The sequence below is a fragment of the Fusarium falciforme genome, chromosome 5, assembly GCF_026873545.1.
Source record: "Fusarium falciforme chromosome 5, complete sequence".
In the NCBI taxonomy this organism is placed as follows: domain Eukaryota; kingdom Fungi; phylum Ascomycota; class Sordariomycetes; order Hypocreales; family Nectriaceae; genus Fusarium; species Fusarium falciforme.
In genome coordinates, this window is record NC_070548.1 from 682,502 (window position 1) to 706,885 (window position 24,384).

General features: G+C 52.5%; 7 protein-coding genes and 1 pseudogene across 8 annotated transcripts, besides 1 other annotated feature; 4 read left to right on the forward strand and 4 right to left on the reverse strand.

Annotated features, from left to right (window-relative positions):
- Positions 1-395: 395 nt before the first annotated feature.
- Positions 396-1,443, forward strand: NCS54_00646600 (AIG1-type G domain-containing protein; the record flags this gene model as incomplete). Its single annotated transcript, XM_053151924.1, has 2 exons — positions 396-522; positions 575-1,443. The coding sequence occupies 2 exons, from the start codon at positions 396-398 to the stop codon at positions 1,441-1,443; spliced, it is 996 nt and encodes a 331-aa protein (XP_053007899.1).
- Positions 1,444-1,830: 387 nt separating this feature from the next.
- NCS54_00646700 (Hypothetical protein) lies at positions 1,831-3,470 on the forward strand (the record flags this gene model as incomplete). The annotated part of the gene is made up of 2 exons (XM_053151925.1): positions 1,831-2,956; positions 3,007-3,470. The coding sequence occupies 2 exons, from the start codon at positions 1,831-1,833 to the stop codon at positions 3,468-3,470; spliced, it is 1,590 nt and encodes a 529-aa protein (XP_053007900.1).
- Positions 3,471-4,021: 551 nt separating this feature from the next.
- Positions 4,022-6,675, forward strand: NCS54_00646800 (Saccharopine dehydrogenase [NAD(+), L-lysine-forming]; the record flags this gene model as incomplete). The annotated part of the gene is made up of 5 exons (XM_053151926.1): positions 4,022-4,309; positions 4,361-4,381; positions 4,431-4,528; positions 5,847-6,219; positions 6,283-6,675. 5 exons carry the CDS (start codon positions 4,022-4,024, stop codon positions 6,673-6,675), a joined length of 1,173 nt encoding a protein of 390 aa, XP_053007901.1.
- A 1,958-nt stretch (positions 6,676-8,633) lies between these two features.
- NCS54_00646900 (Expansin-like EG45 domain-containing protein) lies at positions 8,634-9,646 on the forward strand (the record flags this gene model as incomplete). Its single annotated transcript, XM_053151927.1, has 2 exons — positions 8,634-9,188; positions 9,239-9,646. The coding sequence occupies 2 exons, from the start codon at positions 8,634-8,636 to the stop codon at positions 9,644-9,646; spliced, it is 963 nt and encodes a 320-aa protein (XP_053007902.1).
- Positions 9,647-10,201: 555 nt separating this feature from the next.
- On the reverse strand, positions 10,202-11,356 carry NCS54_00647000 (Hypothetical protein; the record flags this gene model as incomplete). The annotated part of the gene is made up of 1 exon (XM_053151928.1): positions 10,202-11,356. One exon carries the CDS (start codon positions 11,354-11,356, stop codon positions 10,202-10,204), a length of 1,155 nt encoding a protein of 384 aa, XP_053007903.1.
- An 836-nt stretch (positions 11,357-12,192) lies between these two features.
- Positions 12,193-14,040, reverse strand: NCS54_00647100 (Hypothetical protein; the record flags this gene model as incomplete). Its single annotated transcript, XM_053151929.1, has 7 exons — positions 12,193-12,493; positions 12,541-12,724; positions 12,774-12,969; positions 13,011-13,074; positions 13,125-13,494; positions 13,544-13,960; positions 14,016-14,040. 7 exons carry the CDS (start codon positions 14,038-14,040, stop codon positions 12,193-12,195), a joined length of 1,557 nt encoding a protein of 518 aa, XP_053007904.1.
- Positions 14,041-17,865: 3,825 nt separating this feature from the next.
- NCS54_00647200 lies at positions 17,866-18,881 on the reverse strand (annotated as a pseudogene). The gene is made up of 3 exons: positions 18,466-18,881; positions 18,008-18,418; positions 17,866-17,953 (listed from the first exon to the last, which is right to left on the reverse strand).
- Positions 17,866-18,881: a sequence feature.
- A 1,118-nt stretch (positions 18,882-19,999) lies between these two features.
- NCS54_00647300 (Hypothetical protein) lies at positions 20,000-21,087 on the reverse strand (the record flags this gene model as incomplete). Its single annotated transcript, XM_053151930.1, has 5 exons — positions 20,000-20,187; positions 20,240-20,467; positions 20,518-20,619; positions 20,675-20,987; positions 21,037-21,087. The coding sequence occupies 5 exons, from the start codon at positions 21,085-21,087 to the stop codon at positions 20,000-20,002; spliced, it is 882 nt and encodes a 293-aa protein (XP_053007905.1).
- Between the last annotated feature and the right edge of the window lie 3,297 nt (positions 21,088-24,384).

Sequence of the window (24,384 nt, forward strand, 5' to 3'; positions counted from 1 at the left end):
GAGAGATTGCGTCGCGAGAGGAGAAGTAGGCCGGGACTAGAATGCAGCCACGCAATAACTGGGTAGCAGCCTGCCGTCTCCCTTGCCGCAATCCCTATAGCCTTGCCGAAAGCCCCCTCAGCGCTGACGGATGCATGAGTGCGCAGGCGGAGCTGAAAAGGCAGACTCCCACAACTGTGAGCGAGTGCTGCTAGCGAACGATTGCCTTTGGCTTCTAAACGGACTTGGGTGGCGCTGCAGGTTGGTCTCAGCCCCCAGTGTTGGCTGCGCCTAGAGACATCCTGGGCGCCTGTTGCCGGGGGCTAAACGTTACAGTGTCTTCCTCTTTAGTAGGCGGTTGCACGCTCCTACAGTGATCACGCATCTTGGATCAGAAATCATTGCTCAATATCATCATGAGTCGAGCGAGAAAAGAGAGCGAGGGAGTCATCCTCGTCATGGGCCCAACGGGAGCCGGGAAGAGCTACTTTATCAACAAGCTCAAGAGAGGCGGGGCACAAGTAGGACATTCACTCCGAGCCGGTTGGTGTATTCGCCTGTCGTCTTGTCTTGCATCTTGCTAATCAAGAAACAGAGACGACGAGATGCCAGGGCGTCAATATCGAGTTTGGCTCGGCGGAAAACACCAGAGTCATCACCGTGGTTGATACACCAGGCTTTGACGATACGCATCGTTCGTCTGCAGAGGTTCTGTCTGAGATCACAGAATATTTGGCAACTCAGCACGCTATGGGTATCCCCACCAAAGGAGTACTCTATCTTCACAGGATCTTGGATAACCGGATGAGTGGCTCTGCGATGACGTCTTTGGGCCTGTTTCAAGACATCGTGGGCGACTCTGCTTTGAAGAATGTCATCTTGGTTACAACCATGTGGAACAAGTTGCGAGCCGAAGACATAGCAGAAGCCGACAGACGAGAGCAGGAACTCCTCGACGACTTCTGGCGGCCCATGATCGACAATGGCTCCTTCGCAACTCAGTTCCGTGGCACCAGCGACAAGGCTGCAGCGCTCGTTTACCACCTCGCCGAGAAGCAGAGCGTGGTTCTCAGGGTCCAGGAGGAAGCTTACGAGCAGGAGAAGGCGGTCGTTGACACGTCAGCTGGGGCGAACCTGAATCACAGCCTGCAGGAGGATGAGGAAAAATATGAGAAGCGATTGAGGGAGCTGGAGCGAAGGCTGCGCAGGCAAGTCGAATTAGGCGACAAGGAACGGCAGCGAATCGTTCGGAGGGAGATTGCCGCTGTCGAGGCTGTACTCAAGAGGCTGAGCATGTCCCTAGACCACTTGGCGGACCGTCAAGGATCCAGGGCGCGCATCAGACGGTGGTACAGAGAGACATCGGTAAAGATCCAGGAAAACGGAGTAGGCATGGCCTTTATGGCGCTGGCAGCCGTCTTCAACATCACCGTGTCGGTTGTGAGACTCGTGGGTGGTGTTTGAGGGTGACGAATGCGACGGTTTGCCGCGACCCTTGCACATGTCTTGGTCTTGATTCGTTCGATGACAGCCACAGCTGACCGGGTGCATGATCCGCCATATCGTCCACGGCTAGGTGCATCCAAGTCCAGCAATAAGATAACGAGAATTGGCAGCCTGCTGTTGATTAGGCTGATGTGTGACTGCCGACTGAGCTGCCACATTGATCCAGCTCAGCCTCCGCCAAGATGCACCCTCGTCCGCCCTGCCGAGAGCCTTGGGCTGCTTTTGGCGGACCATGGCGACCCATCTCAACCTAGTTCGCATCGACCTTTGGGAGTCATGGCACGGAAGCCTCCAGGGCTGAACTCTTGATGAGAACGGCTCAGGGCCCTCAGTTGCCCTCGCAGTATGGACAAGATCAACATGAAGACCACCAGCAGAGATGAGATGAAGAAGCAGGCTCTCGGGCCTGAGTCCCCTCGTACCTCACCCCCAATGAGCCCTGGGGCGTCGCAGCCTCAACAGCCTCAACAACACGATAGACCAGGAAGAGAACGCATCCCTAAAGCAGTGACTAATGGAGTACGATCACAATCCGCAGAACCCAGCCGGATGCCATCGATCTTTAGATCGATGTTCAGAAATGCAACGAATGTCGCCAGGAGGTATAATGACAAAGCCAACACCAAATACGACCATCAAGGACAGATTGACCCCCCCATGAATGGAGTCAGAGATCAGAACAAGCTGAACAGAGGTGGTCGCCCAATGCGCAGTAACTCGTTCGCCCATCCACCATCCAAACGTCGACACTGGCAGGGTGAACCCATCTCAGGACCCGGCGAGAGGATTCCCCCGAGAACAGCAGCTGGGAAGACCAACCAGGATGATGAGGACATCAGCGACGGGATCACCGCAAGAATCCTAGCATCTCCGAACCATAGCGATCCTGTCATTAGCCAGATCAACGCGACGATGGAGGATGACGATGACCGAGCATCTCCCCCAAAGTTGGGGCCTGTTGAGTCCGGTACATTCGATGTCCAGATCAACGCTGGAGACACAGACAAGAAAATGAGTGAGCTCCAACAACAGCTCGACGACAAGGATGAGCTAATACAACATCTGAAGAGCGAACTCCAGAAGAAGGAAGAGAGTCTGGCATTTATGCGAAAGAAGGCGGCGGACGCAGCGGCCAAAGCGGCAGATATGCCACCTGCTCTGGTGCTTCTGCGATCAGAGGAAGAGCTCATCAACGGCTGGAACGACCTGGCCAATGAGATCAGCAACTTTGTCAGGGGCTACCTCAAGAACGTAGACCGGAAGAATAGAGAAAAGTGGATGGCGACGAACAAGAGGAAACTCAAGGAGATCGCCCCAAGCTACAAGAAGATCGCAGCCGACTCGAAGCATCTGCACTGGTTGATAGAAGCCCTGATATGGAGGTTGCTGTACCAGCACATCTTTGGAAGCTCCACCAACGAGGCGCCCATCGCCTGGGGTGGCCGGTATGGAGATCTTCTCTCCGAGTTAGGTATGTGCAGGATGGCTTTCGTCAAACCCCATACTTACAACTGTTCATAGGCAGCGCTCTCATGGAGAGTCTTGAACAGGAGGATGAACGATTTCAACGTCTCTACCACCACTGGAAGGCTCTGAGCACGAATCTTTTTGACATGGCGGGCTTGCAAGAAATGTCAGAGGCGCGGGTGAACAAGATCATGGAGGTACTGGGTGGTGCATTGGGAGATCTTCTCTCGACCTCGGCGGCCAAAGACATGCTCTATCTCAAAGCCCTACTGAGCATCGTCCGCAACGCCACGTCTCTTGACCGGCTGTTCTCGGGCCAGATGAAGTGGTATCTAGCGTACTACCCACCGGAGAGGCATGGCACAGAGTCAAGGCCAAGGATCAGGTTTGCGACGAGTAATACGCCTGCTGCGAGTGACAGGTTCACTGTGCGGCCGGCTCTTTGTCGTGCTGGGGGTGGTGGCGGGGAGATATACAATTCCTTCAAGCCGATTGTGAATCATGTGGTGAAGCCATAGCGAGGAGTATTATGTCTCTGGGGAGTAATGGGAATATTAGAAGGAGTTGAATTGAGTTGGTATTATATCGCGAGGAGCGAATCTGGGAAAGATGATGTACGGAGCACAGAATCTAGATTAATTGCTGCACCCCACTAAGCCCGAAGAGGAATCACCCCCACCGCGGGGTTCCAGGCCAGGGGAGCGGGAGCGGGGCCATTTTTCGCCGCTGTGAGTGCGTACTTTGAGGCCGATAATCGCATCCCACCTTGACACTTTTTTTTGTGAGTCAACAACATCCCAGGGTCGATCTTGGCAGGTACAGAGTCATTCGACTTTACGTGTATACAAAAGCTCTACCTCTCCCATCTGTGAGTCCTCCTTTTTTTCCTCCCCTTTATTCTTCTCATCCGCCTCAATTGACCTCTTCCTTGGCTCTACCCCTCCGTCCTTAGTGTCTACCCCTCCGTGATACCCTCAACTTCTCTCCGAACCTCTCCCTCGCGAACCGGTCACAACAACTCAATTTAAGCTGCTAACAGCTCCCGAAGCTTTGAATCACAGTCGCAAGCATGTCTGCCTACCCAGCCATCCTACTCCGTGCCGAGGAGAAGCCCCTCGAGCACCGCTCCTTCTCCCCCGCCGTCATCAAGACTCTCGTGGATGCTGGTTATCCTATTTCGGTCGAGCGCTCCTCCACCGACCCCAACTTCAAGCGAATCTTCGAAGACTCCGAGTATGAGGCCGCTGGCGCCTCTCTCATCCCTGCCGGCTCGTGGCCCGAAGCTCCTGCTGGAACTCTGATCCTTGGCCTCAAGGAGATCCCTGAGGCGGATTTCCCTCTCAAGAACGACCACATTGTATGCCAAACTCCATAGAACTCCTTATCTCTTCATGCTAACTTGGTTCAGTCCTTCGCCCACTGCTACAAGGTCCGACTTCCGGCTTCGTCCACACTTCGCCTGAACTAACACTCTGCAGAACCAAGGAGGATGGGAGAAGGTGTTGAGCCGATTCCCTCGTGGCGGTTCTGTCCTCTATGACCTAGAATTTCTCAACGATGAGCATGGTCGGAGAGTGTAAGTCTCTTTTAATTGTGCTATTTTCATTCGATTTGATGCCGTTGTGGTGTTGAAGTTTCTGTGTTTACCCCTGCCCCCAATACTCCAGAAATCTTGAGACGGGAAGTCCCTTTTCGAGAAGAGAAACCCAATTCGCCTCCAAGAGAGGGGTAGAACAACCTCTATCTCTGAGAAACCCTGGCTTGTATCCTTGGCTTTCATGCCAAGAGATGGCTGAGGCTTAGGAGCGGAAGAATTGGCTTGCGCTCGTCAAGGAGGCCAACTTGGAGACAGCGGCATGCAGTCCCTTTCCAAAGGCTTTGAGGTCAAGGTTGGGCAGTTACATGACGCCATGGCTGATTGTAATGGTCTCAAAAATCGCCACAGGGTTCGCTCCTTTTAGTGTGGTTGACATTGGCAAGACACCAGACACGCTTTGGCTTTCATGCCAAGGGAGCTCTTGGCATTTACCTCCAAGGAGCCGGAGGAAACTCGCAAGAGGAGAAAGCTCTCCTGGGGAGGAAACGTTCATGAGGATCTCTTTATCGTCAGAGAGCTCCTTCATGCGAAGACAGGAAAACCCTGGCTTCCATGCTCGGGGGACCTTGGCTTCTCCCTTCATGAAGTTTCTGCCTCAAAGGAAACTTTGAGGGGGGAACACTCTCTTGAGAGAGTCCCTTTATGCGAAGGCTCTGGCCCCAACGAAAGGAGGAGCCTTTGTCCCTACCTCTAAGGATCTGCGAGCCCCTACTGCATATGAGCCTTTGCCTCTAGTGAGCCTCGAGCTTTTACCTTGGAGGAGCCTTGAAGTATTCCCTTTGAGGAGACGTCTTACGCCTTAGTATCCAATGAGCCTCCACCGCAGATCAGCCTTTCCTTCCGAGTCTCTGCATTGAGAAGCCTTGAGCATCGGCCACTCAAGAGGAGAACCCGAGAAGTCCTGGTATCTACTGAAGGGAAATCACTTGAGAGCTCTGGCTTGCATACAAAGAGAAACTTTGGAGGAAACTCTTCTCCTAAGTGGATCTTCGTCTGAGAAGCCTCTGCCTTGAGCGAGCCTCTGCCCTTCACTCTGCCTCTCTGCCTTCTTATCTCGTTGCCCCCTGCCTTTAAAGAGTGTCTCTGCCTCTTCGAGAAGGAATGCCATGAACCCCTTGCCTCTCTATCAAGGAGGACTGCCTCTTGGCAAAGCGCATCTGTCTCAATAAAGGTGTTCTTTTGGCAAGGGAACTCAGATTTCCCCCCCTCCCCCCCATCTCTAGGAGATGTGAAGCGATTTCATTCAGCAATATTATCTCTGCCACTTAGTTCTCAAGCCCGAACTAACGAACATTAGGTCCGCATTCGGATTTCATGCTGGTTTCACAGGAGCAGCCTTGGGTCTTAAGACACTGCAATGGCAGCTCGCTCATCCTGGCGAGAAGCTTCCCTCCGTGGGCACTTTCACTGACGGCCGTGGATACTACCTCAACGAGGAGGAGCTTGTGAACCAGATCCGCGAGGACCTCGCATCTGCAGAGAAGGCCTTGGGCCGCAAGCCTACCGCCATGGTTCTTGGTGCACTTGGCCGATGTGGCAGAGGTGCCGTTGACCTGTTCCTCAAGGCTGGCATTCCTGAGGAGAACATCACCCGTTGGGATATCCAGGAGACTCAGGCACGAGAGGGTCCTTACGAGGAGATCGCTCAGCACGACATCTTCCTCAACGCTGTAAGAACCCCTGCCTGTGTCACTGCGAGACTTGCAAGAACGTACAAGGCTAACTGGTAACAGATCTACCTCTCCAAGCCCATCCCTCCCTTCGTCAACGACGAGCTTCTCTCCCAGCCCGGCCGCAAGCTGAGCGTGGTCATCGACGTTTCCTGCGACACCACCAACCCCCACAACCCCATCCCCATCTACTCCATCAACACCACCTTTGACGACCCCACCGTCCCCGTCACCGTCAAGGACGACCAGAACACCAGCCCTCTGTCTGTCATCAGCATCGACCACCTCCCCTCGATGCTTCCCCGCGAGGCCAGCGAGGCCTTTAGCGAGGGTCTCAAGGAGTCTCTTCTGACTCTTAACGAGCGCAAGACCTCCCGTGTGTGGGCTGATGCTGAGAAGCTCTTCAACGAGAAGGTCGCTCTCCTCCCCGAGGAGCTCAGAACCAAGGAGGTTTAAACGTGGATTCCCCCCTTTCTTTCGTTGCCTTGGGTTCATAGATGGGAATAGAACGCTGCTGAGCGACGCGGTTGATCAATCGCAAGCCGTTTCACGATGAATCTTGTTGGCATGCAGATCGCGCGAGATATAATTCAGTGAGAAAACTTGACGTTGAATTAATAGAAATAAAGTTGATGACCGGCGAGATGCAACTTTCAGGGGCTTCACGCCTTGGCTGACCAACCAACACGTATTAGTGCTCACAGCCTCGTACACGACATGCATGTGCCTCCGAAGTGCATTAGATGATGAGAACCGATATTTGACATGCCATTTTAGGAATCGTGCATACCACCAAGGTTGTCATTCCGAGATTCCCATCTGTCTTTCTGACCAATTATACAAGCCTCATTCCAACACATCCATGAAGCCTTTTTACTATGTGATTTTTATACTAGGATACATGTACAAGAATAAGCATGCGTTGAATAGTCAAGTTCAAGTTGTAAGCCGCTGTCAAAGGCACCCACCCTGAAGTATGTGGGTAGTTGAACTTGAGCATGGTTCGCAGACCCGTTACATCCGTGTCAAACAAGGAACATGGACCGGGGTACGACATGGGTCGAAAAGATACTCGGGATGGGAGAGTCGCATAATGTCCAGTGATGTGCGTGACAGAGAGACTAGAGGGTTGGTTCACTCTGTACGCTACTGACTGGAATGCATTTATTGGAGATGGTGCACAAGGGCATATACGAGGCAATGTTGATGTCAGCATCAATGCGCTCTGGGGACAGTTCACTATGCATAATCTAGAGTGACGTAGCTTCACGCTGCTGTCAGCGATGGGCCAGATGATCAACGCCAGACGTGAACTTCGAGGCGCGATACTCAAGGTCAAGGGATGAGCGTTGAGGAATAGGAGATGAAGTATCTCAAACAATAACATGCCCGACTATTTTTTCCGGGGGAAAAGAAGTCGACTATCCGCCGACTTCTTTTGAACATCCTCTGTCGAGTAACATACGATACAGCCTCAACAATCCCCAACCCAAAACATGCTTCTCGAATATACCGACGAACGGACAACACATAGATGACAATCAGTCTACCTCGAAACTCGACGAAACCGCACCCTTGACCTATATGAGCCAAGACATGACATGATCTCCGTCCAGGTAAAACGAGTTCAGTCTTGGCGTTTCCAGATCGACAGTTTCACGCCAAAACAACTCCAGAGGAGTGACGAAATATATAATGAATCGGTAGCAGTAAAACTTGCGCAAAATTCTCTCAGACGATGTAACAATAATCTATCTTTCATTTACAACCGACAGTTTATTACTCTAACCTCGGCACCTCGCCAAGGATGCTGTGCCCCAGAGTAAATTGTGCCCGTATTTTTCAGATTTAAAAAAAAATCTGATGACTCGTCGTCCTATCAACACTCGATGCCTCCCTACTGCTCGAGCCACGGACGGACTTTGCTTCCCACTTCCGGCTGGGGCCACCGTTTTCTGTCACATCGGGACCCCCTGCCTCAACCATCCCCGTCCCTGCACGACCGGACCCTCATCTGACAGGTGTGTGTGTGTGTGCGGGTTCACTGAAATTGGAGGGATCATGAACCTGTGTCAGCCCTACCAGAATGGCCTCAGTACTTGACATGAGCGAGATTGGCTTTCAAGCAGGGGTGCTGCTCTCGTAATAAAAGGCGAGTTGAAGAAGTTGTCTTCCCGACTCTTCCGCTTCCTTCAACTCTGCAGTGTTGTGTTGTTCAACAAGTCCCTTCATTCACCAGTCACTCTTTTCTGTAGTTGAGAGCTCTTGACGATCTCTCAGCTCGACCACTCTTTAAACTCATCTATTCGTGTACCTCTTTTTGTGCGCTGCTACCTCAATCCCTTGGCTAGTACCAGGATCGAAAATCACCTATAGTGTGCCATCTGTTAAAACTCCCCCTCAAATCGATCACCATGAAGTTCCTTCTCCCCATCCTCCTCGCCGCCCCGGCTGTCATGGGCCGAGCCTGCAAGGTTCGACACTCTCACTCTTCTCAGCCCGTCGAGGCCCCAGTCAACACCCAGACTGCTGCCATCGAGGTCCCCGACAACAACAACGGCGCCATCGTTGTGAGCACCACTGCCGTCCCCGAGGCCGTCGTCTCCCAGCCCGCCGTCGAACAGCCCTCTCCCGATGAGCAAGACAGCCCCGTCGTCTCGGACACTACCCCCAAGACCACCCTCGTCACCTCTGTGGCTCCCACCACCCCCAGCGCCAGCTCCGTCCCCGAGACTGGCTCCGGATCCGGCTCTGGTTCCGGCGCTTCCGAGGATCTCGGCGGCTCGGCCAAGACCGGCTCCTCCACCTTTTACGGTGGTAACCTCGCCGGTGGAAACTGCATGTTCTCCACTTACACTCTCCCCTCCGGTATCTATGGAACTGCCTTCTCTGGTGCCGTCTGGAACAATGCTGCCTCTTGCGGTGCTTGCATTGAGGTCACTGGCCCCAGCGGCACCATCAAGGCCATGGTAAGAAGCACTACCCCTATCACGAGTAACTGTAATGCTAACTCCTCCAGATCGTTGACCAGTGCCCCGAGTGTGAGGAGGGCCACCTCGATCTCTTCCCCGACGCCTTCACCGCTGTCGGCGGCACCGATGGCATCGTCCAGACATCTTACAAGTTTGTCAGCTGCGGCATCACCTCCCCCCTGTACCTGCACAACAAGGAGGGAACCTCTCAGCACTGGTTCTCCATCCAGGTCGTCAACGCCAACGAGCCCGTCACCAAGCTCGAGGTCAGCACCGACGGCGGCAGCACCTGGCAGGAGACTGAGCGCAAGGACTACAACTTCTTCGAGAACTCTGCTGGCTTCGGTGTCGACTCTGTCGATGTCAAGATCACCAGCAAGACGGGCAAGACCGTCACCGTGAGCGGTGTCGGCGTCGAGGCCGGCGCCAAGTTCGAGGCCGACTCCAACTTTTAAAGGAAGATAAAAACGGCGTAAAAGGGAGATTCTGGTAGTTGAGCGGTTGGGATTCATGTGTAGAATAAGGTCGGGCAGCTGGCTGCTTTGACCTCGAGTCTCTTTGGGCCCTTGTACATAGCACTGATACCATGCAGCCAACTACCAGTGGGCGTTCTAGCGTGGGAGCTTTATCTTCATGTATAAATTTGACAGCAGCCTTGCTCCATTGTTGTGCCAATAACTTGTGGTGTTCCATTGCTCTAGAAACATACTGAGGTAGGCTACAGTGCTACCAGAATAAATAGCTCACAGTAGGGTAAGTGGAAAAGCTAAACTACTTGACAAATGTAAGAGTAAAACTTCAGCTCCGAGCTGTCATGAGGTCTCGCAACCCGTAGCTCAAGTCGGCATCGATTCGTAGTGACCCCCTTCTCTGTTATGCGCAACGCCATGCTCTGCTCCTTCTCACCCATAAAAGTTCAACAAACGACGATAAAAAGAAGCCCTCCTCCTATTGAGGCTCTATTAGTTCATCTGCCATCATCCAGGTCCTTCTTGAGACTTACCAGATGGCTACTTCTCGGAATCCAGGTCCACCACTTGCAGCGGGACAACAACGGGCTGCTGCGCAGAAACTTGATAGACCATGGCGGGGACGATCTGCACCTCTGACCGAGAGAAGATTTCGAACTCCAACTTCTTTGCAGGCCCAAAGCCCATCAGGTTATTGGTAATTCTGGCGGCAAAGAATCTGTTGCTGGTGTCGCGCTCGGATCTAGCGGCGTGCTTCTTGAAGATCCAGCCACCCAATCCCCCCCTGAGGTCATGGACCCGATGTTCTTCGTCACTCAGGCGCTCTGTGGGAAGATGAGTATTGTAGATGGCCCAAAGCGCCTTTGGAAGACCCTTGGAGGAGATCTCGGCAACAACCCCAAAGCCAGTAAGTTGCCATGTTCCACCAACGATGTCGTCGAGGCTCTTGGTGCGTTCAGTCTCCCAGTCACCGACATAAGTGCACAGCTCTCCCAGTTGCGCAAAAACAAAGTTGGTCTTGCCATCGGGTTCATCGGGGTGGATGTCGACTGAGTCTGGAACCTCGATGCCTCCTTTCATCACCCATTCTTTCTCGACGTCTCGAACCGCAACGGCCGGGAACCCTCTGGTGTCGGTGCTAACATTAAGATTGATGGCAAGAGCATTTTCATGCATCAAATCGCCTCGGGTTTTCGTCAACTCCCCCAAGGGCGGGCTCGCGTAGAGAAAGTTGGAGGATGGCCGGATAGCGTAGCAGGTGAAGATGCCATCAAAGGTTGCTTCGCCCAAGACAACCAGCGGGACGTTGCACATGTTCAGGGTCCAACAAAGTTCACCAAGGTCACCTTCCTTGGTCAAGTTGGTGCTTCGGAGTTGCTCAAAGAACACTTCGTCGGGCATACGGTAGAACATTCTCTCCATGTGGCGGCCAAGCCACTTCCGAGACCACTGCATGTATGCAAGATATTCTTCCCGGTTCGGCCATGCCTCCTCATGGAAGCGATCGTAGGCGCCGGGGTCTGAAATAAGAGCCAGGAGATAGTCTCTCTGCTCCTCAGTCTCTAGATGCCATTGATAGAACCGCTGTTCCTGTGGAGTAAAGGAAGCGATGAGCTCCTCGTCGGAGAGAAGACATGCGGTGGGAATGGGAGGGCGACTGTCAAGCTGGGTGGAGGTGGAAGAAGATTCTGGCATGGTTACTGAGAAGTAGGAGTTCTGGTAGTGAGAATGAGGCGGTATCTAGATGGGGTGCTGCGGAGAAGAGGGCAGTTTCTAGACGTGGATGGGAGATGGCTTCAGTGTGATCAAGGAGAATAAGAGGTGAAGAAGAGGAGAAAGTAAAGAGGTGATAGTTCATTGATAGGAGAGAGGAAGGCGAACCCTCGGAGTTTGGAAGTCAAAAGATAGAGAAAGAACACCCCGTGAGTTTCGGTGTGCGTGTTTAGAGGAGAATAGGGTTTATTTGGAGTGACGCCTTCACACCTACCTGCAGTGAATCACAGTCATCAGGAGCGCTCCGAGCCCGTGTTGGGAGTGACAGGTATAGACATCTGGGCATATTCCTGACAGTAATAAACAAAATGCGTGATAGTTGCCGTGGGTAGCTGCGCGACGTCAAGGAGAGTTTTGGCTGCTTGTCCAGTATAACTTTGGAGTTGCGCAGTAAAAACGCTTGACATGGAGGATTGGATTGAGTGATGGGGGCCGTCCAGCCGATCCAACAAGCAGCTATGGTCCCCAGCTAGGCGCACATATACAGTGGCCAATGCACATAACTATGGAGGCGTACAAACATTGTTGCTGCTCATACTCATTGTAGGCGAACACGTCTGGGAGTTTATTGTCGCTATTGGATGCCAATCAATGCACGTACGCCGTCAGTCACACCACAAGGGTACGCTTGCGGCCAACGAACTTTCTTGCTCAATCTCATTGTCTGCAACGTTGGCTCATCTGTATTGAAGGAATTTATATCGTTCGTTACCTAGCCACCCATTAAACACATCACTAAACATCAATCATTGCTACCATTAGGCGGTCTCGGCGTGAGCCGTCTTCTCCTCGTCATCATCTCCTCCCTTCAGGGCGCCAGTGCGCCTAGCCTCCTCAACCTTCTCGTCAAATCCTCCACTTGCGACGGTGCTGCGCCAGGCAGGGATATTTCCGTCAAACAGGAGGTCAACCTCCTCCAGGGTCTTGCGTGAAGTCTCGGGGTAGCAGAAGAAAGCATGGAAGGTCATGGCAATACAGAAGGTGCCAAAGATCATGTACGTCTGCCACTTAATGTTGGTGAAGGAGGGGGGAACGAAGAAGGCCAGAGCAAGGTTGAAGCTATTTATGTCAGTGTTGCACAGCTAAACTCTTGTGAAGTGACTTACACCCAGTTTCCAGCAGCCGCTAGACTGACACCCTTGGCACGATACTTGAGAGGGAAAACCTCACTGGCGTAGATCCACGCAACGGGAGCCCAGGTGAGACCGTAGACTCCAACAAAGATGTAGGCCAGAGCAATGACGGCCTTGGCAGGCTTGCCCTGGATAGCCCACTTGAGAATTTCGTTGCCTTGATACCGTATCAGCTACTGGAATATAGAGCATACCAACGAACTTACCATCAACACTTTCGACGGGGTAACCGTGGACAGCCATAACAGCTCCGCTGGTGAAGTGAAGAACACCACAGATGACAGCACCGATGATGAGAAGCCATCTACGGCCAAGGCGGTCGATGAAAGGCAGGACAACGCCGGTTGTCACGAGGAAGATGACATACTGGATGATGGAGGATGTCAGAGCAACGTTGCCAGTCTGTTTCTCAGGTCAGTCCGCGTTCTCATTCGGGCGTCGACATCACTTGCCATTCCGGCCATGTTGAAAATGTACACGAGGTAGTAGAGCATGACGTTGCCGCCCCTGAAACCAAGTTAGCATGTTAACAAAGCATCATCAAGGACCAGACTTACAGCAACTGCTGCCAGATCTGTACGCTGACACCAACCATGGTGCGCTTCCACACACCAGGGGCAAAGAGACCGAGGTATCCAATGTCCTTGGATTCTCGGGCGATGCGGACAGCCTCGCGGACCTCCTCCATCTCTGCCAAGACGACAGGGCTGTCGAGGTCACCGCCGGCGTGCAGGTGGGCAAGATTGAAGTGTGCCTCCTCCCAGCGGTCGTGCTGGGCGAGCCATCGAGGCGACTCGGGGAAGAAGAAGAGGCCACCGAGGAGGATGAAGCCGGGGATGGCTTGGATGCCCCAGGCAATACGGAAGGCTGCGGGGCCGTCAACGTTGATGGAGCAGCCATACGAGATCAAGTACATGATAAGAATACCTGTTGTTGTCAGTCGGAGTGCTTGCTGATACTAGAGTCAAAGACTTACCCCACTCAATCGACCACTGCTGGATACCGACAACACGACCACGGATGTCGGAGGGTGCAAGCTCGGCGAGGTACACAAGAACCTGAGAACTAGTGATACCGACTGCAAGACCGCTGACGATGCGGCCCACGATGAGGTGGCCAACGTTCTGGGCGGAGCACTGAAGAACAGCACCCGCGATCCAGAAACCACAAGCAATCATGATAGCATATCGTCGGCCGAGTCGGTCAGCGAGAACACCAGCAAGCAAGGCGCCGATAAAGGAACCGGCAGACATTGAGGCAGTGATACCACCCTGCTCAGTCGATCCAGGGTCGTTAAAGTAGTCGCGATACTGGTCCGAGCCGATCCATGCGCTCATGGAGCTGATATCGAAGCCAAAGAGCATACCGCCAATGGTGCCAATGGCGGCAAGCGCTGAAGGGGCGTGTTAGTTCGGTTGGTGGACAGAGTCATGATGGGATTGTCTCACCGTAGATGTTCCAAATCCGATACATGGTGAAGAATTGGTCTCCTGGCCAGAGACTCAAAGACTCAATCAATGAAGAGGAGGATTGATGATGATGCCGTCCCAAAACGCTGTCCCTCTCGCCGTGTCTCTTGGTTCTTATAAAGACTTGACGGCATCCTGACTGCCTCAAGGGTCGCGCAGCTTGGACAGACAGGCGTGGAGCGCATGTAGAAGCGCACGTATAATATTGAAGCAATGAATGGGGCCGGTCAAGTCGTCTCAAACGTCATCCACAGTTTTTGGTCGACGTTAGTCCCGGGGCACCGCAAATGGTGGAGGATGGGGGGATGGACGGGGTCCCCAGGATCGCCCTCCTTGGTTACCACGCTTAGATAGCGGCTTCGAGTTGTGGGATGGCGTGTTGGGTTCATCGGCAAGCCTCATGACTTGGTCCGAACCAACAGCTGCGAGCCAAGATGGGCGCCCAGCCGGTAATGCTACCGGTAAAAGCCGCGGAAGGGAAGATAGCATCCAGGGCAGGGGTTCATGGTTGAAGGTTTGGTGATGTTTCTGGGAGATGATGTGAAGTCTCTGTCGCGGCTTGGTGGAAGTTGAAGCCGCCTCTGGCAGCCTCCGTCAGGTACCCCGGTGGTACCTGCCCACTGTTCCCAGATCGACCACCTGGGACATTACGAAGAAGGAGCACCTCAAAGGGATCAAGGTCAGCCCACGGTGAGCAACGAATTGGCCTACAGAAGAAGTCGGCGAGAATGATTCCGGGAATGATATCATGGACAGGGTTCCCTGCCGTCTTCATGCACTGTCACCTTATAGCGCGCGCAGGAGTCGGAGCCGCCCACGTGTGGCTGCCCGCAGAGCCGCCTTGTGCCGTGTGCCGGGCGCCGGGACATCTCCGAGTGCTTGTCCGATTGATTCTCGAAGCCGTCAAGAAGGTGCAGAAAGGAGGCTGCCTCGTTCGAGACAGACTATTGGAGCGCATCAGATCTTCTTGGGGGGTGGCACTGAGGGCTATGATCATGGCACGGTGTGTGTGTCGTCGTGGTTGTGAAGGGCTCCACAGTCTACATCTTGCATCCCTGCGGACAAGATGGGCTTCTCACCTTGAGATTTTTCATGCCGAGTATCGTGATGTTTGGGTTCTCAGCTCCAGAAATGCCATGGCTCTGAATCACATCTCAGGGGCTGCTCAGCTCTGTTTGGGTCGCAAGAGTTGGGCCAGTGTGTGTCATCACAGGCGCGGACTGCACCCGTCGCGTGTTGCTGTGGGGAAAGGGCCGAGAGTAACGCCTAGTTTCTCCAACTCCCCCAATTCCCCAGGGCCCTAATGGGAAGATTCGGGGTAGAGTGCCCCCGGGGGGAGACGGTCAAAGGCTCATCATCTTCTTGAAGTCTGATGGGGGCGGTTAAGTCGATACGGGCAAGACGAAACTCCATGTTCCCGGCGATTGCTTCGTGCGCGGTTTAACAATACCAGGCTCTTTATCTGTGGCATGTCAGTCAGCAAGGGGACAGGCATCTATCTCGCTGTTGTTGGTTCTTGGTGCGTCAACACTTCAGGGGACTCTTGTCAGAGTGGCGAACTGATCATCTCGTTACGGCACAGTACAACGTTTCAACAGACTCGAAAGGGTGACGAAAGGATGCGACCAATTTGTGCGACCCAAGCCTCGACACGGTCGGCTTAATCCCGAGATGCAGGCCCTTCTCCAATTTCTCCAATTCCTGACTAAACAATCATCGCACCCAATTCGCTTCTTAGTCAAGAGGGTGATGAACTGATTTGAGCTGCAACACTGTCTGTCGGTTTCATGCCATAAATGAGTTGGCCTGTCACACGATACATCTGGCTGAGATCTGAGGATTGCGGCCTTCAAATCTCGAGTGTTTTGCTGTTCAGACTAATCCACTTTTCAGCATGAACGATGCAAGTCATTCGAACGCTTTACTTGTAAGCCACAGACTGCACCGAGAAGCCTGTGAATTTACTTAAGGCCAAGCCTGTTTTATATGCCTCATCGGTAATGACAAGTTCTACCTTCGAGAAACTTGATTTCGACACGATCGTCATTGCCAAGAGCCCTGTCACGAACCGCAACGACCCCTGCTTATTCGGCTCGCATGTCCCCCCGGTCTACCCTACGCTCCCGGGCCTTGAATCGGCGCCATGAACCCGATCTGTAACATCATGCTTTGTTTAATTCGCAGAGCCTCCTATGAACAATCTTCTGCCTTGGCGGGACATTTAGGCCTCAATGAACTCGCAGAAGATGAGCCTGGGTAGACAACGTTTCCCACACGTGCGAGATGCCTGGGTCATCAAGATACGAATGGTATATGTATTGGATTGGACGGGGAACATCCCTGGCTCACCATTGCACCTTTCTGTTGGGCTCCAGGAGGTCGAAATGAAAAGAAAAGGTTCTGGGCAGGTAGCAGGCAAAGATAACTCGGCACAGCTTCCGGCCCAGGGTAGGTAGGCAATGTCAATCGTAACCTCCTATTAGCGTCGAGTGAAAGCCAGAGCAAAGATGCCCATTCCATAGTTAAGAATCATTTAGGGTGCAAGGATCGCTAGAGTTTCGTTGAATTTCATGACTACACAAATGGCTTGATTTCCATGGTGTTTTTATCGGCCAGGAATACCGGGCCGATCACCACTCGCTAAATCACTCCCGATACGAGTGTGCAGGGACATGTCCGCTATAGAAGACACTACACGATAAGAATTTACGTGGAATTCTCTAGTGTATGTATCTAAACCTCCAATGTTAAAAGATAACTAAAAGGTTACTCTATTGGTATGGTAGAGGTTAGGCAAGTCGTTGTTCACGCTTGCGAGCCACGATGTGCCCATCTACCCTCGCCCTACGGAGGCCTCGTATGATCTAACCCCATCGTATATGAAATAATGTAGAAGTGATGCATTCCTTTACTTTGGTCGCTGCATTTGACTTAAAGCTTGATCCGCCCGAACAACAACCCAGCGTGGCCACCTGATCGAGATGCCTTCATTCCATCCAGCTCCAAGCTCTGATCACAACCACACCAGCAGTAGCTGTTACAGCCCGAGTGGCTCGTACTGTATACAAGCCTTCCACTAGAATCGCACCTGTAATTATAAGGTGAGTTCTTACACCATCCATGACCCCAAGCGCACTGAATCGAGCAGTTGTCGTCCTCATTCATGATGGAATTGATGTTGGGGGAAGCCAGGGCGGAGCCGACAATTGCCAGGAGGAGGGAGACTTCTGGCTGTTAGTCGGACTAGACTAGCAATATTGAACTAAGGGTGGACTTGCTGAGAAAAAATGTCTTCATTTTGAGATGAGAGTTAGAAGAGTTGTGATAAATAGTCTCGAGAAGTATACCAATGGTCTTTGAGTGTTTCTCGACTCATGGGTCGTAGCATGAGGAGAGGGCGCCCCCAGGGTCGTGTTTTATACAACGCCAAAGATGGATACGATCTGTGATAAACACAGGCTACTACATTGCGTGAAGCAATATCGTCGGTATCTTCTGTTATGCGCGAACAGATGCTTGGTCTCCGAATAGCAATGAGTTAGAGCCATGCACATGGAACTGAGTTGGGAAGGCCATTCCCCCGCGAAAAGCGATCTCCTCACCGGGGCGCGTTGGCAGATTCAATACAATAAAACTCAAGGTAAATAATTCAACCAGTTAATTGAATGCAAGTTGATCAACATGAATTTATTTCGCCCATTTATTTCTATGAGGCCGTTCTCGTCGAGTCATTTCAGTACGCTCACATATCCCAAATAGCATTTATAAAGAAGATCGGGAAAGAACAAGCTCTTCATCGCCAAACGCCAAAAACATCCAGTTTATCTCGTCACTTTTCGATATCGCTTCCAGTAGATTGTCGGAACACGAGGCCTGGGTGGCCGATGCAGAGGCAAAAGACGGCAATGAGAACGAGCCTGTCGTGAGTCAGCACCCAATAACCACTCGCGAGAAGACAGGGGATAACTTACACTCCCTCGAGGCCGATAAAGAGACCCTCATCAGTGACTAGATCAGAGTCTTGGTATCCTTCGCTTAGCTCATAACACCTGAAAGCGCATCGGCCGAGAATCATGATGACAGCCGCGCTCAGGAAGCCAAAGAAGATGCGCATGCGGGTGCTCAGCGCACTAGCAGACCCGCTGCGGAAGTATCGAAACAGGTAGTCACCGAGAAGTACGCAGAAGAGGACTAGAATGGCGACCTGCAAGGCGAGGCCGGCCATGGCGACGTCGATACCTGTCTGGCTGGAGCCCTGGCTGACGGTCGAGAGGGCTCCTCCTGCAGCTTGGAGGGTGAGGCAGACAATGTCGGCGGGGATGAAGATCCACCAGACTAGCTCAGGTCTGAAGCGCGAGATTTCGGGGGCGAAAGATTGGATACTAGGGGAGTTAGAAGGGAGTATAAAGGTGAGGGAAGGGGGGCCTACGTCTTTGACAGAGTCACATAGACAGCAGCGGTATAAAACACAGGACCAGACGTGATGAACACAATCTGAATCATGAATCCAGGGAACGAAAAGGGGTTGCTGTACATGAGAAGACGGCCGATATATCCGATAATCTCAAACAGGCAGCCGAGGATCATAAAGATCATGTAGAACCAGGTCCGCCAGCGGATTCCGAGAAAGATGTGGATGCCCATGGCGAGGGCATAGAGGACGATGAAGATGACATTGGCGGCTAGGGAGGGTCGGTACTTGTAGACGCTCCACTCGAGGGGGCAGAGATCGAGTGTGCAGTTGGCATCTGGGCCGAAGACGATGAGGCCGTTGGGAGGATCCATGGTGTAAGTGCTGGTGCGGGTGAGGTGTAGTACGGAGTGGAAAAGAGGCTTCTCGGAAGTCTAGTCAAGTTGAGATAATGCTGATTCGTAAGAACCCAAAAGGATAGTTGTTCTGTAGTTGTGATAACGTTGCTCTTCGGCCGGTGCTGCTTGATGTCGTCAACTCAAATCCACTAAAGCAAGTATCTGGATGAGTATCCAAGTCCGACGGTTGTTGGTCGTGTAAGCCGGCATTCTCGGAGCACAGAAAAGAAGGCCTCGGGGTATTTATTTACAAGACATCCCCCATCTGCACCTCTCCATCTCTTGCTCAACCTCCATGATGGATGGTCCCCCAGATACACGACGCAGATCCTCGCACTCGCTTAACTGCCGCGAGGTGGAACCCGCTCGTTTGCGCCTTGCCTGTCCCAGCTGCCACAGGGCTGAACGAGCGGAGCCTGTGGAAGCGAGTGCGAAATACGAGCCAATTATAGAGCTATCCTTCAGTGGACGGGCGCTAGGGTCGGTCTCAAGGGGCTGTCCACTGGACCGGCAGCTAACTTGTCCCTTTGGGGAATCCATGCGAGATGCGTTTTTGGAGGACGTCATGGGCCTGGCGAGATGACGAGTCGATGCCCTGTCGAATCATTCGTTTCTATCTCTACCTTATTTTCTTCATGTCCGAATGCGAATATTGATCCCTTGTCGAGTCTTGTTGACGACGACAACTGCCAAGATGGACAAGCTGAAAAGCGGTCATACGAGGGTTACACGCTTGCTTACGCGGAAGCAAACAACCATTCTATCTGCTGCGCCCCATCTTGTGTGACCTTTGCAGCAGGCGTCCTCCGTGTTTGATCGCAGGTGTTTGTAAATGTTGACCCGATGTCTGCCTAAGCTTTGGCGAAAGCGAAACAAGGCAAAATCCCAACATTATTGCGTTAGCCTAGCAACAGTCGAGATTGGTACACTTTTCAAACGGATTCGTATAATGGTGTCAAACGCCTTGCGATACACGTCAACTCGGGTTGACATTACACCGTGGATTAATTCTGGGTCGTGTTGTCTTACACATGGTGGCACAAGCCTCTTGGACGTTGCACAGGCTCCTACTAAGCATCCAACCTGATCTTTATCTTCGACTGTATTTACTCCCTTGCACGTACCCTAGCAAGTCCGTCGGGGTCTTGGGACTTTCACGCCGAGATGCCCTCGTCCCTCTCAATCTCCTCCTTGCTGGGGCACCACTTGTCCTGAAGCGCCTTGTCCGTAGTCTTTTCAATCACACTCTTCTCCCACCACTCACCCCAGCTCGTCAGGAAGATACGGTCAGGATCCTCGGGAAAGTCACTTCGCGTGAAAGCCCGAAGGATGCTCTGCGCACCTGTCACACAGTTAGCGTCCCTATCAATCAAGCATAAATGAGAACTCCCCACCTTCGGGAACGCTCTTGGCGTCGGGCATCTCGTGGGTCAGCTTCATTCCGCTTCCGCGACCGATACCGGTGTTGGGGATGAGGCCTGGGGAGACGGCGACGACGTCGTTGGTGCCTGCGAGCTGGCGGCGCCACCAGTGTGCGCCGAGGAGGGCGGTGAATTTGGTCTGAGGGTAGGTGGTTCTTCCAGACATGCCGGAGCCAGCCTTGAGTTCAGCGTCGAGGACGCCTTGATACAGTTAGCATAGGAGAAAGCCAGCGTGGAGAGAGGGTGCATACTGGGGTCAGGCACATTGCGCACTGCACCAGAGGACACGAATACTATTCTCGACTTGGACTTAACCAACTTCTCTCGTAGGAGGTGGACCAGATAATGTTGTGCTAACCCCCATGTTAGCTCACACAAATCCACGAGAACGGTGTGTAGGAGGCTTACACAGGTGGTTCACAATGTGAGCCTCACACCACTTGGATCCATGAGGTCCAGGTCCTTCAGAACCATTGCTGATGCCCGCGTTGAGAAGCAAGTAGTCAATCTTGCCCTGACCAAGCTTCTCCAGCGTCTTCTCGGCGAATGACTTGACTCCCTTCAAGTCGGACAGATCAAGAGGCAGGATGGTCACGGCATTAGCCGTCCTGTCATACTGCAGCGCATCGTAGGCCTTTTGTGTGTTTTGGATGTTTCGCGCTCCGAGGATGACCTTGTAGGGCTGAGTCTGCTCGAGAAGCTGCTTGATAGTTTCCAAGCCCTGATGTAACCGTCAGCAAAGCCAGCAGGCAGTCCAACGCCGGACTCACCAATCCCGAAGAGACACCGGTCGCCACGACAGTCTTTGCAAGAGAAGCCATTGTCAAGTAGTTCGTGTGATTCTGTTTGATAATCGACTCGTGTAAGCTGAAGAGGGGTCAAGCTTTAAGGCGATGTTCCGGCGGGGTTAGCGGATATAAGATGACGCAGTTGAGTTTGGTTGGCGGAGGTAGAGGCCGGATCTCGGGTGGATATGCAAGGGACGGGGGATTTTCTGGGGGTAGAGCCTCACGGGCTGATGTAATCAGCTTTGCAATTATTAATCTGATCGAGAGGTTCATTGATTACGGGACGACTTGGCTCTGTTATGGTCTAGACTGGTCAATGGGAGATTGGGTGAGACATCGTGGGTCAGCTTAGTTCTGAGGATAAGCACTGAGCAAGGTATCAAGCCTTGGTTCTCTATGCTAGTCTGGGCTGGTACTCGGTCTGTTATCATCTTTTCATTATAGGTACTCGTGCTCCTCAATACCATCTTGCAAGACTTATTGACATCTCTCAGGATGAGCCATTGGCAGGGGAACGAGCGATAAGCTGGTCTCTGTACAATTACCTGTGAACCACTTGTTCCATATCAAAGCCGTTCAATTCCACCTGTTTGCTAGACAACAGACACATCACACCCTCAACCACCCAAAATCCCTCTCTGGCCTCTTATATTGTCCATATTTTCTCACAATCTGATAACTTTCGTCCCTCTTCTCCGCATACAAATCGTGCATATCCGGCACCGTCTCTTCCACTCCTTGCACCTCCTTGAGCTTTGGCAATCGCTCGCCCTTCTTCTCCATCAGCTCAGCCACCTGCTTGTCCATGAGCCGCGTCTTGCCCTTAACGTAGCCATACAGACACAGGGACTCGATGTTTGGAGGTAGGAGGTCGATCAGACGGCGGGCTGGTTTGGACTTGAGGGGTCGCATGTAGTTGACGCCGCGCTCGGTGGGTGTTAGAAGAGTTCCCGGGTCGATACTCAAGTGCTTCAGGGCGTGAAAGTCCGCCAAAGAGCCGAGAGTCGTGCCGGGAGGACCATAGTATAAGATGCGGCGCGGCTTATCTGGCCCATTGTCCTCTTCCTCATCCTCATCTTCGTACTCCTCATCCCCCGTAACGTCGTTTGGATCAGCCAAGCTCTCTGGCCAAGGCTTCTGTCCTTCCTTGAGATCCGGCCAAGGAGATCTCGAATCAAGTCCTATGCTGAGATCAAGGTCCAACTTTTCAAGGGCCTCCTTTTGCAGCGCCAGAGCCTCTCCAATCTCCTTGGTTACGACATGAGACGATGATCCATCCCTGTTGTACATACCACCTAGCCAAAGAGTAAACTCGCGCAAGGCCCTAGGCGCCTTGAGGATCGTGACCATAGTCTCAGTTTCCACATCGCTGTGGGTGATCTCAATCTTGTCGACGTTGGAGGAGCCCGGTTCGACGGGGAGGGACTCAACTTGGTACTCCTCCACGGCGTCAGCGACCAACTCTTTAAACTCGGGAAGTTGATTAAAGAAGAAGAAAGGAGCCGTAAAAGTGGCTCGGCCGTACCCGCCGAACCCGTCGTTTCGACCCTCAATCATCTCGACTCGCTTGAGTTTCTGCAAGCAGGGCTGAGGTACTTGGCCCAGCCTCATGGCCTCCAGATACGCCCCCACCATCGAGTGAGGGTTATGGTCTCTTCCCCATGGAACGATGAGATCTCCGAGATACAGTGTCGAGATGTTTTTGCACATGGCGAGTATGATGATAGCAGCAGCAGCTGGGAAGCCAAAGCGAAGCTCGTGGTTGTCCATACCGCACCTGAGAAACTGCTGCGGATCTGGCTTCTCCTCCAAGGCCCGTCGCTTGCCAGCCAGAGCATCAAGGACATCGCCTTCGATAGGCCCCAAGCCTAGGCTGCGCACCCGGGACTCGACCATTGCGTACACGGCATCCGAGATGGGGTAAGGCGTCAAAGTTGGGTCCTTCGACCCCCATCTCCAACCAGCAGAGTCGATGGCGAGCTCCTCGACTGAGTCGGCGAGGGAAGGCTGTTCAGCGTATGCAACGATGAGTGGGAACAGGGAGTCATGATCGCCCTGGTTGAATATTTGTATCCTCTTGAACGCGGCGATGGACTCGTTGGCGAGTAATTGCTGAGGGGGCAAAGCCATGTTGCAGGAAAAGTGGCGTGGTCGTCGAGTTTTGGTCTCGTTGCGCTCAAGGACGCTGACGGTGCAGGTTTAATAACTCGAAGTCTTTATTCTCGCTTATTCCCAAAATGGAGATTGCCGAAGGATTCTAGCCAAGACTCAAATCCGTGCTGGTCAAGTTATTTGCTGGGGTCTCATGAGTCCTTGCGCTTTCGGGCAATGAAGCGATTCACCCAAGGGGAGAAGCTGCATCTACGGAATTGGGCCTGTTTCATACATCTTTTGGCTCCATGAATACTTCCAATGGTAATTCTTCTACCGAGTGTGAATTTGTTATTGTGCTCTTTCCATGTCAAAAGGTAGGTAGTCTTCCATTTCATGTGTGGTGGGTTTGGGCGCTGTGTTGTCGACGTTTTGCCATGCTGTTGATCAGTTGCATAATTAATTCAGGGTCAGATAATTGACATTGTTGGGCAGCCCGGCATGCAATCAGCTCATATTGAGGGATGTGAATCACCACGAGCCTTTTCAACAGTTGCTCAGGCAAACAATCGCCTCCCGCCAAGCCTCGTTGCCTTATCATCACGGACGTGGCACTATGTATAAAATCCCACAACTGTGGCTCTCCCCCCTTCAAATCAAAAGTCCTTCACATTTACGCCTCACAATGCCTATACCAATACACAAAGACTGGCGCGGAATCATGGACCTGCTGACCTCGATCTTGCCAGGCAGACGTCGTCGCAAGCCGCACAAGCCGCGATACACGGTTGAGAATCCGCAGGTCATCTTCTGTCAAAAGATTCACCCTGATGCTCTTTGTGAGCTTTTGGAGAGAAAGTTTCAAAAGTCTTTTTTCGTACAGATGCATAATGATGTTTATCGGATTCATGCGCCGAGGCATTTAGCTATGGTGAGTCATTTGTGTGGGAGTTGGAGGTGGTTGTGCTGATGGATTGCCTAGCACGAGTTTGATTGCTGCCGGATCCCATGATGATATGACGAATCGGTTTATGCAGGTTGGTTGGATGGCGTTGGGGTTTGTGATGAGAGACGCAAGCATAGTCGCCCGAGGCAAGAAAAAGTGAGATACCGGTACAGAGGCAGACATATCCTCTTCCAAGGGAAATCATAAAAATACGATGAATTAATAAACTAATTATGAAATACTTTTATATTGTCAACCGACTCTCTTCTTATGCCAGTCACAATATTAGGATG